Source organism: Myotis yumanensis, unplaced genomic scaffold (genome assembly GCF_028538775.1).
Source record: "Myotis yumanensis isolate MYYU_CA2020_CCGP unplaced genomic scaffold, mMyoYum1.0.hap1 SCAF_3, whole genome shotgun sequence".
Taxonomy (NCBI): Eukaryota; Metazoa; Chordata; class Mammalia; order Chiroptera; family Vespertilionidae; genus Myotis; species Myotis yumanensis.
The window spans coordinates 97,501,835-97,513,667 of NW_027223754.1; the positions used below are offsets into that span (position 1 = coordinate 97,501,835).

At 44.5% G+C, this 11,833-nt stretch overlaps 1 protein-coding gene across 1 annotated transcript; it reads left to right on the forward strand.

Moving 5' to 3' along the window:
- The first annotated feature begins 2,013 nt into the window (after window positions 1–2,013).
- Window positions 2,014–9,109, forward strand: LOC139005120 (endogenous retrovirus group K member 6 Env polyprotein-like). The gene is made up of 2 exons (XM_070407497.1): window positions 2,014–2,100; window positions 6,771–9,109. The coding sequence occupies exon 2, from the start codon at window positions 6,788–6,790 to the stop codon at window positions 8,714–8,716; it is 1,929 nt and encodes a 642-aa protein (XP_070263598.1). The 5' UTR covers window positions 2,014–2,100; window positions 6,771–6,787; the 3' UTR covers window positions 8,717–9,109.
- The last annotated feature ends 2,724 nt before the right edge of the window (window positions 9,110–11,833 follow it).

Here is an 11,833-nt window from a genome sequence, read left to right on the forward strand (position 1 = left end):
GTGTGTGTGTGACAGTTATATCCCTCAGGACTTCTGGGGGCTGGCAGACCAGGCTCCCTAGCCGGGCAGCCTTTGCTAACGCTAAAACCTCTCCCAGGGTGGCCGGCTCTGCTGCAGAGACCCCGCCATCTTGAAGGGGAGAGCGACTGTGACGGGCAGCCCAGCCTTACCTCCACCCAGGGAGACCTTGGACACCACCCGGGACCCTACAGCCATACTGGCCAGGGACCTGCTGCCTTGGCTGTGAACTCATGAACACCGAGACTCCAGCCTCCCAGCTGCAGGATCCTAAAAAGTTTGTCCGTGGAGAGACAAAATGGTAGCTAAATAGGCGGTAGTGTCCTGTGCCTTCTCACAGAGCAGATAGAAGAAACAACTAAATCAAATAACATCCACCTGGAATTGACAAATTAGACACAGCTGGTGAGACAATCCAGGGCCAGAAAGGACAGAGGACACCTGGAAAATGGTAGGATCAGGGATCTGGGCTGAAGAAAGAGACATGCAACCATCTGGACTAGAGGGTCAGAAGGAAACTGCACTGCACCAAGTCCGTGTCCCTTGGGGATACTGTAGCACTTGACTGTGGAAGGGGTCCACAGGGCTGCTGACAGCGGGAGACTCTAGATCTAAGTCCACAGCCATGGGAGGCTGTGCCCAGAAAGGCAGCCTGAAGTTCTGCACTTGGTGTGCAGTGCCAGGGTAGATAATTGAAAGGGCAAGGGCTATGCCCTCCATCTTGCCTGTATCCTCCATGTTGGGGCCACGTGCGGCCTTCTTCCCGGAAGCCCAGGCCTCTGCTGGCCACGCCCGGGATTTTAAACTAACCAATGACAATTAAGGGAAGTGCGCGCCATAGATATGACCACATCCTGTGTAACAGGACCTGGCTTGCGCCTGGCCAATCGGCAGAGCACAGTCCTTTCTCCTCCCCTTACTCCGACCCCCCCCATATAACCGGTCTCTGGGCGGGGTTCGCTCTCTTGGCCACTTGGCTAGCCGATGTGTCGGTGAGTCTGGTGGATGGAGAGCTCAAGCTAGCTTGAAATACAGATTCTTATGCTTTTGCATTGGATTGGCTGGCTCCCTGATGTGGTTTCTTGGGAATCTTGAAATCTGGGCACAACATTTGGGGGCTCATCCGGGATTCCCAAGACCATGCAGGGATCCTCAATTCGTAGAGTCTGCTTGGCCGCGGTAAGTGTCTGTATGTTGTGTATTCTGTCCTGTATGAGCTCACTTCTGGAATCTTTGCCTGAGGGGTCTAGGGCGGACGCGCCCATGAACGACCACAGGTGGGGGAGAGTTAGAAGACGTTCTGCTCCCCACGAGGAATGTGTATTCTCCTCACGGATATGAGAGATGTGTATTCCTCTCATGAGAGATGTGTATTCCTCTCGCGGATTTGAGACGAGGCGGGTAGCTCCCGCCGGGTTTGGCGTAATGCCATCGTCTAGTTGCTTCCATGGAAGACTGTATTTTCGGGCCCGTTTGTTGTTTATGTTTGTGTTTTTTCGGTTTTGTTTTGTGGACTTACTGGACGGATGTTGGGGACCAGATGTAAGCTGGCAAGGTCCTTGCACCTGTAGGGGCTAGCAAGACTGGGACCCTTACCCACACAGTTTTCCCAGACTTGTTTGGATGGCATTTATCAGTAGAATAAGAGCAACATTTGTAGAATGAGAACAGCCTTTCATAGCTTACCAAGAAGTCTGTAACTATTTACTGAGATATGCTGTACTGAGAACTTGTCCTTCTGCTGTGTCCTTCCCTTAGAGATTAAGAGGAACAAAGAATACATTCCTCTTGATAGACCTCCTATTCAGTGTGTTATGTATAAATAGTATTGTGTGGCTAATAAAGTTGCTTCAGTTCATCGAGAGAACTGGGGTCCTCCCGATCCCGCTTTCCTGTCTTTCTTTCTTTTCTCAATTCCCACCTCCCTGCCTCAGCCCGGCTCAACCCTGTCAGGCTGGCCCTGACAGATCTGGCGCCCGAGATACGGGACTGAGGAACTGGGAAAAAGACGGTGAGGAACTCCGTCGGGCTTGGAGAGACGACGGTGAGGAACTCCTCCGGATAAAGAGTGCACTCGTTAAGGTAAGGGAGGAGCAATTTTTTGCTAGTCGGGAGTAAAGCATGGGACAGTTAGAATCTAGAGAAAATGCCCTTTATGGGCAAATGTTAAAGTCTATGCTTAATAGTAGAGGAACTAAGGTTAATGACAAGCAAGTAGAAAATTTTTTAAAATTCATTCAGGAGGTCTGCCCTTGGTTTCCTGAGGAAGGAACCGTTAACTTAGAAACGTGGCAGAAAGTTGGAGAACAAATGCGTGATCATTATAAAGCCCTTGGGCCAAGTAAGACCCCGGTTGATGCATTTTCCTTATGGAATTTAATACGGGATTGTTTAGATCCCAGGCATGACCATAATCAACCGTCTCTTAAGCCAGAAAAAAAGGAGAAGCAGTGTGATAGCACAAAACAGGGGTCTAAAAAAGACAGTATATTAAAAAGAAATAATGTAACTTTTAAAGGCAATTTAACTCCTCAAGATGAGGGGGATTTTGAGGAAGCTACTGCTCTTTGTCATAATGATAATACAGGTATTGTTCAGGCAAAAGAGGAGCAAGAATATTTTTCTGCTGGAACTGAAGAGGGCAGTGATATAGAGGATGTGTTGGAATGCTTTTTAGAAAAATTAAAGCTTCTTGGCAAGAAAAAGAGAAGCCGCGGGGGCCGTTCCCGCAGCTCTCCGCTGCCTTGTGCAGCACCAGTTCCACTCTCCCCTCTCCAGATGGCTTTGCAGGAAGCACGAAAGTGTGGTGAGGAATTGGGCATTCATGCCTTCCCTGTTATGGAACAGGTGAACCCTCATACGGGACAGCGTGAGCATGCTTATGAACCGCTTCCTTTTAAAACCTTAAAAGAGTTAAAAACAGCCTGTGCTCAGTATGGGCCCACTTCCCCTTATACTTTAACCATCTTGGAAACTATAGCCTCAGAGGCTCTCCCACCTAATGATTGGAGAGCTATTGCCAAGGCTTGTTTATCAGGAGGGGATTATCTCTTGTGGAAATCAGAATATGATGAAAAGGCTAAGGAGCAAGCTTCTCGTAATCGAGCTGCCCAGATTAATATTTCTTATGAAATGCTGGTAGGTGAAGGAGTCTATGCTGATACCCATAATCAAATTCAATACCCCCAGGAAGCTTATGGACAGATTAATGGAGCTGGGATTAGAGCCTGGAAAAAGCTGCCCACCTCTGGTCAGAAAACAGAGGAGCTCTCAAAAATTATTCAAGGGCCAGATGAAAAGTATCAGGATTTTGTCTCTCGGCTATTACAGGCTGTTGGCCGAGTAGTGGTGGATGGAGAGGCTGGCATGTTAATAGTTAAACAGTTGGCATATGAAAACGCCAACACTGCCTGTCAAGCTGCACTGCGGCCCTATCAAAGACAGGGGACTCTCTCAGATTATATCTGCATTTGTGCAGATATTGGTCCCTCATATATACAAGGAGTTGCCATTGCAGCTGCATTAAAGGGAACCACCATTGAAGGAATTCTTCAGCAACAATTTAGCACAGGGAAAAGTCCAACATACAAGTGCTACACTTGTGGAGGAACAGGACACATAGCAAGACAGTGTCCTTCTAATAAAGGGATTAATACAGGAAATGGCAGAGGTCCCAAACAACCTGGACTATGCCCTAAATGTAAAAAAGGAAAACATTGGGCAAATGAGTGTAAATCTAAGACAGATATCCAGGGAAATTCTTTGCCTCAACACCAGTCGGGAAACTACCAAAAGGGGCCAGCCCAGCCATGGCAAATAACAGGGGCATTGTCTATTTACTCTCCTGTCTCTATGCCGTCTCAAGGCCAGCAGGCTGCACAGCATCCAGCCTGCCCCAGAGAGCAAAATAGATACAAGAGCTATTCCGAGCAACCCCCGGAAGTACCGGGCTGGACCTTGGATCCATAGAGATGAGACATTCTATCTGCCCTGGGTGCTGCCATTGCTTATTAAAATAAACAAAATATCATTAGATTTAAAACCTCCCACATAGAGAAGAAATGATGATTTCCTTGCATTTCTGATACAGCTACAGCAAATGCCACCGGATCTGAAATTTAAAAATACGTCTGGGATTTCTGTACACGTGTAAAGAGAAAACTAGCTTGGAACTAAGGCGCCCGTTGTCCGATTTTGGACATTTAGATAGAGTTCTAAGCTGAAATCTCTTTGCAAATATACAAAATAAAACCCAAGACTGATTATTTCCTAACAAAAATAGCAAAATTTAACCCAAAAGAAAAAAGATGCAGGCTAGATTCTAGCAGCAGGATTGGCATTTCCATAATAAAGAACAGTTTTTAAATACTAATAAAGAATATTAAAAAGTTAACTTCAAGGCCAAAAAGGAAATTCAGTAAAATTGTCTCTGTTACAAAAATTTGCTAAAGAATATGCCTTAAAATAATAAATTAGATTTAAATCTCAAGAATTATTGAAATATATTAATTATAAAAATCTAAGTAGCCCAGGTAAAAGACAGCTACACCCTTTAATTAAGGCTGGCTTCCCAAAGCAATTTCTAATAGAGGAAGGGCTAGCCTCCCTTCCCCCAACAGAGCAGGTAGGCCAAAAATTTCCTGCCAGTGACAACTTTTAAAGAGAGGTTTGCTTCTCAGTTTCCCATCCTTAGTAGAAAGAATGTAACTAATTTGCATTTTAATGGTTACCTGTTTTCAGTCAATGGCACCCCAGGCTTAGGAGTTAGCTAAATTGAACTAGATATTCTGAAATAACAAAATGCTAAAATATTAATCTAAATTTCCCTCACGAAAAATCTAGAGGACAGAATTAAATCTATTGATTATGTCTTGTATTTTTGAAGTTTACTCTTAAAAATGTTACTGATTGAGAAATGCTGAATGTTTAACTTGCCAGCTAAGAGTTTATAGTTCTAGTTAAATAAACTAGGAGAAATCATATAATTATAATAAAATTTCAACATTTGTCTAATTGAAAAAAGAGGATAAATTGTTATCCCAACCAAAAATTTTAAATACAAAGATCAGTTTTAATTTAATTGATATCTTTTAATAATTATAAAAGGTATATAATCTTTAAATTATATATACACATATATATTTAATAGTCTTTTAAGTTAGATTTTAAAACTATAATCAAGGAATGACTTTAGGACATTTCATGGGCCCTGAAATGTTTTCAGAAGTTTATTTTCTCTTCTTAAAGGATTTTTTAATAAAGGCAATTTAATATACTTGAAATCACATAGAAAGCTTTATCAAATAAATATTAATAAATATATATTTTAAGTTTTTACCTCTGAGAAAGGGAAAAACAAGTTATCTTATTTAATATTTCTTAAAATACAACAGTAGAATTTTAAGATATATTTTAAAATAACAAAAGCTCATTAATAATTTTTAATATTTTACAACAGCATATTAACATTTATTCCAAACAAGCTTACAAACTAATTGTTTGGCAGCAATTTAATAAGAACATGAAAGGATTTTATCCCTTTCACTGTGTGGAAGGCCCCCTGGGAAGGCACTTGAGCATTCTATATTAACCTCCATTGACTTTTTTATCAAAGGGGTCCGTCCCTCTTCAACTGTTACCTAAGCTCTCTGTTCATACTGAGGTTAAAGCCTCATGGTGGCTGGTACCATGGATCTGTATCTTGCCCAATGGCGTAAGCTGGGCCCTCTCTGGAGAACAAACCTGGGTTCCCCATGATCAATGCCAGGGCCCTGCCAGCAGGCGAGGGGATCCCAAGGCAGTTACTGGGCATGGAGGCCACAGGGGCATACACTACCAAGGAGACAGAACTAAACCTCACATCACCCTGTTTGGCCCCAGAAGATGGCTGGTTAGTCAATGACGGGTAAGACCCCTCTGGGAGGGGCGACCTAAGACAGGCACAGTCGCAGGGGGCCTCAGGGGAGAACTTGGGGGTCAACAGAGGTGGGGCAGAGATCCTCACCCCCCCAACTATGCAGGGGCTTGAACACTCGCCCCTTCTGAGGGAGTCTCCTGCCCCCATGGCTGCTGCGCTTCCCATGCCCAGCTCAGATCGGGACCTAGATAACAGAAAGAGACTTAGTCCAGCCGAAATCGGAACCCAGATAACAGAGACTTGGCTAACAGCAACTACCCTATATCTAAATCCAGCTTAACACCAGGAATGCTCAGGGCCTTCTCAAGGATACAAAATAATCCTTTCCATTAATATTTACAGTATAAACTAAGATTGTTATTAAAGTATTAAATTTGACAGTAAAATAATAGTCATGTTTTCAGATTAATTAAAACTAGCTCAAGAAGTATTAACCAAAATTATCATTTCATGGAAAAATTGCTTAACATACAATAAACCTAAAGCAGTCATATTTTTGTACAAAAAATTAAAATTTAAAGTTATCTAGACTGCATTATATAATTTCCAAAAGCCTCCTAATAATCAAATTTTTTTTTTTTTTAAAAAAAGGAGGAGGATAGTGGAAAGATAGTGGAAAAATACCATGTAAGGAAAAATATCCTGTAACTAATTTACATCTAGAAAAATTTTTTTATTTGTAATGCTAACAGCAAGACACCCATAAAAAACACATATGGTGTCAAATAAGCCAAAGGAAAATCGTTTGGACAAAAATTAAAAGAATCCCAAGTCTAAATTATAGATATGATTCCTTTATTAACCTTTGGTCGAGAATACGTTTGTATATTTTCAGAAAACAACTCCAAGACCATGTGGATTCCTGCAACAGAAGAGAATTATCAGGAATGCTCCAGCCATGAAGACAAGAGAAAAAACAATCCAGAGATAGAGAATGAAGTGGAACAAGAACTCACTCCACCATTCAAGAGGCTACGAGTCGGTCCACTAGCGCCCATGCCACCACCGCTGCCACAGAGATCACAGATGACTCGGAGGACATCTCCACCAACTTGGGAACAGTTGAAGAAGCTGACAACAAAGGCCGAGGCCATGGTCGTTCGCCAAGGAGCACAACAAACTGCTAAGACTTTGTTTCTAGCCATGCTGTCAATTTTGGCTGTTCAGGTCTGTGATGCTCAGACTCCATACTGGGCATACATTCCAGATCCGCCCTTTCTCAGGGCCGTTACTTGGGATGACCCCAGCGTTCCTGTTTTTGTTAATGATACAGATATCATGGGCCAATCAAGTGCAGATTTTCTTACTCCTCAATGGGTAGAAGATTATAGATATGAGGGAAGGTCAACCAGGGTCCCCATATGTTTTACAGCCATTAAATATTGGAATAACTGTCTTACTGTAGAACCTTCACCAAGGTATACCCATGGCATTAGCAGAGGTGGAGATCCTGAAGAGTATGAGGGGTGGATCCGACGAGAATGGTTCCTTACTATATATGGCCTGCCTGACATCACCCATACTGTCTCTCAGGGTGTCCCGCCCAAATTGCCTCCATGTGTGTATAATGAATACAGACTATTTCTGAAGTATCCACCTTGGCGGCGTTGCCGTCATGAGTTGGCTGTGGTACATACTCCCATTAACAATTCCTTTCAGTTACTTGACTGGTCCTATCCCAACCCGCTATCTAGCAGAAGTAGTTTTAAGGCTAGAGAGACCCCTGGAGGCTGGGTAGAAGAGATCCTCACCACCAAGCGGGGAGGAGTACAGTTAGAAATATTTAAGCTTATGGCCGCTTTAGGTAGCATTTCTCTGCATCATGATAACCTTACAGTAATCACAGGTCTTACTGCTTGTGTACCTCCTCCTTACCTTCTCCCTATTGGAATTGTAGATATTGTACTTAAGGGCAACTTGTATACAATTTCTTGTACTCATTGCAACTTGTCTAACTGTTTGTCTAGATACAACTTTGGTTATGCGGTGGTTGTATTACATCAGCCTTCCTTTGTCATGCTCCCAGTTAATATTACTGGACCTTGGTACAGGGATACAGGTTCCCAGGTATTAAGGGAACTGAATGAATTGCTAAGCCGCCCTAAGAGGTTCATCGGAATGCTTATTGCTGGCCTCGTGGCTCTAGTCTCCCTCATTGCTACTGCCACTTCTGCGGCCATAGCTTTAACCCAAGAAATACACACAGCTCATTTTGTGGATGGCTTGGCGAAGAACGTTTCGGATGCCTTAGGAGCTCAAGAGCTCATAGATAAGAAAATAGAACAAAGGCTCAATGCACTAGAAGAAGCTGTGCTCCTTATAGGAAATCAAATGCACAGCTTGAAAGTGCGTTCTACCCTTCGGTGTCATGCTGAGTTTGATTGGATTTGTGTCACCCCTAAGATATATAATGGTACTATGTGGCATTGGGATCGAGTTCGCAACCACCTGTTAGGAGTTTGGGATCAGACTAACTTTACTTTAGATATCAGTAGATTACATGGAGAGATTCAAGCTATTAATGATGCAGGTTCTGCTCTATTGCCTCCTAGTGAAGTAGCACAGAATATTTTTAATGAAATTCAAAGCCTTATGTCCTTTCATGGATTACAGTCTTTTATTTGGTCTCTATTAACTGTTGTTATCCTTGCTCTCGTTATTCTCTGTTTACTTCCAGTCTGCTTCCGAACCATCGGATCTAGCATCCGATCCCTACAAATAGAACTACATAAACTTCGCCTAAAAAAGAAAGAAGGGGGATCTGTTGGGGACCAGATGTAAGCTGGCAAGGTCCTTGCACCTGTAGGGGCTAGCAAGACTGGGACCCTTACCCACACAGTTTTCCCAGACTTGTTTGGATGGCGTTTATCAGTAGAATAAGAGCAACATTTGTAGAATGAGAACAGCCTTTCATAGCTTACCAAGAAGTCTGTAACTATTTACTGAGATATGCTGTACTGAGAACTTGTCCTTCTGCTGTGTCCTTCCCTTAGAGATTAAGAGGAACAAAGAATACATTCCTCTTGATAGACCTCCTATTCAGTGTGTTATGTATAAATAGTATTGTGTGGCTAATAAAGTTGCTTCAGTTCATCGAGAGAACTGGGGTCCTCCCGATCCCGCTTTCCTGTCTTTCTTTCTTTTCTCAATTCCCACCTCCCTGCCTCAGCCCGGCTCAACCCTGTCAGGCTGGCCCTGACAGACAGACGTTATGGAATGGACTCAGACTGCTCCTTTGGGTATTGTGATTGATCATTTCAAGGAGATTGCGGGAGGCTTTAGAGCTCCCTCAGAAACTGGGAAGTTGTTAGGAATTGAATGGATTGTTTAAACTCTGAATGAATGTCTGGTGAAAGTATGTGAGTGTAAAGGCAGGGGAGGGGTCCCCGCCCGCCCACGCGCCTCCCAGGCAGGGAAGGTGAGCAGGGATCACTGTGCCTGGGGCCGCAGGAGCTGCTTGCTCTGCAGTCGGGGGCAGGCGTGCGGGAGCGCGGTGCGCGGTGACCGCAGCCCTCGCCCCGGAGCCCGGCAGTGCTGCGGGCCCAGGCGGCGGCGGCGGCGGCGGCGGCGGCGGCGGCGGGCCGGCGTTGGCCCTGGGCTTGTGGCGAGTGAGTGGAGCCCGGTGGAGCTCGGGGGGCGGGGCGGGTGCGTCGCTCGCGGGAGGCGGGAGCGGCAAGGCCCCTGGCGGCATCGGGTCCAGGGGGAGGTCACCACAGCTAGATCATAGAAATTAAATGTAAAAGTTTTAAAATGCATCCGGGATTTCTGTGCACGTGTAAAGGGAAAAGGCCAGTTTAGAAACGAGTGCACATAGTTTTGAGCTGAACCTGACCTTTTGCTGTGTACAGAATAAAAACCCGAGACTGTTTTGGCCTTAAAAAGTGGCGAGAAGAACTTAACAAAGAAATGCAGGCTGGTTTCCCAAGGTGATTTAAAATGGCTCTTTTGAAGTTTCCCGCCCTGAGGCAAATACCACCAGGAAGTTGATAGTCAAATTTACATGTGAATAGCTATGGGGGTTGCTTTTGATTTCCCCAGCAGAAAAATTGTGACCATTTTGAAACTTAGCAGCTATGCCAGGCTTATTGGCTGGAAACTTAAAACTTTTAAGTTCAAATCACCTATGAAGCAGGAAGTGTGCTTGAATCCAATTTCTAAAGTAAAGTTGTAATAAATACCGTTTCTATCTAAATAAGACATAGGTCAAGAATCCTGTCCTGGGATGTGGGAAAGACCCCCACATCTGTTCCTGTCAGGCCCCCATCAGGAGACTCGGGCGGTGTCCCTGTTATCTGCTCAAGAGCCCAAGGCTGTAAAAATACTTGTTCACTGAAAAGGTGTAAGTGTAAATGTTTATTTGATGTTTATAAGCATCTCTGTTGTTTACTGGGAACTTTGATTTTCTATGTGATATTCTGTGCTGGGTTGGGATTTTGGAATTCTAGTCTGATTGGGACATTTAAGGATGGGGCTCACAGTTCCTCAAGGCAAAGACTTAATGGGCCCTTCCCCCTGCCTGTGCTGAATTAGATAAAACAGGCCAGTACTGATTAAGAAAGACAATGGGCCTTGGAATCTGTAAAGATAGGCGGGAATGAAGCTGGTCTAATGTACTGAAAGGGTTTGGTCATGGAAACTGGCGGGGGAATGGGTGGCTCTCCTATCATGTTTGGCAGGCCTCACCCCCTATCATTCCTGACTTTCTTGCTGCAAGAATTGTCTCTTTTCTTGAGAGGGCTCCAGAGGGTGCACGAGGACATTTGGCTGTGCCTCGGCACCACCCAGGAGACTGGCCCAACCCCAACTCCTCATCAGCACAGACCAGGAGATTGGGTCTACGTCAAAAGGCATCACCTGGAGCCTCGATGGAAAGGTCCCTACACCCTACTCCTTGGTGCTGACGACCCCCACCGCTCTCAAAATAGATAGACAGCGTCGCGACCTGGGTCCATCACACCCACGTCTAGTCAGCAGACCTATCCGAGATCCGGAAAAACTTCGTCATCGATCGAGAACAACGCAACCTGCTCAAGCTCAAGCTACGGCGTGCTCGACCTGCCTGATGCTGGTAACATTGAATAGACTTAGATAATGCCTGCGTCTTCATGGACGTGGCTCCAAAAAGACAAGGACAATTCATAGGAAGGTCAAGAATAGACTTTAGTATCACATGTTTAGTAGCAGAAGATGTGGCTGCCTAAAGCGGCCCTGATGCCTATATTATGTTTCATTGTATTGATGTGTTATATTGACCTTTAGTTCTCTTGCAGGTTTGAATGTATGTTGGCTGTCCTGGAAGGGAACTATATGGGTTGACCCCCAAAAGTAAAGGGTGCCTAGCTGCCAAGAGGACAGGTGCCCAAATGGGCAGGGAACAGTGCCCATCAGGTTTTGGTCTCTGTTGAGAGACAGCTAACAGTTGGCAGCCTGTGTACTGCTTGCAGGCCTTTGTGACCATGCCCATGTCAGGGGTAGTCTGAAAAAAGCCTGTTTAGAATAGAATGTCTGAGGCATGGTTATACATAGAAAGAAAGTTTAATGCCAACAATTAAAAGGAATTGGCAAGGAAAGTCAGCAAATCTTAGAGTAGATCAGTATGTCTTTCTTCTTATGTAATTCCTCCGAAATTTGGCAATGCTAACATCAGGACATTTCTTTGCATAGATTCAATAAGACCGGTTCCTAATAGTGGTTTTATTAACGGAAAACTTTGACTGGAGTATCATGTTTTAAAGAGCCCTGTCTGAGCTCTAAAGACTTGAAGCCAGTAAAAATGCCACGAAGAAAGCCTGGTATTCTGCTTGGAAGCCCTGAAGATGGCTGGTGCTGGAGTGTCAGGCCGATGCCCTACCATCACTGGCGGTTGGTAAGAGTAGAAGGGGAGCAGTAGGGATGCCT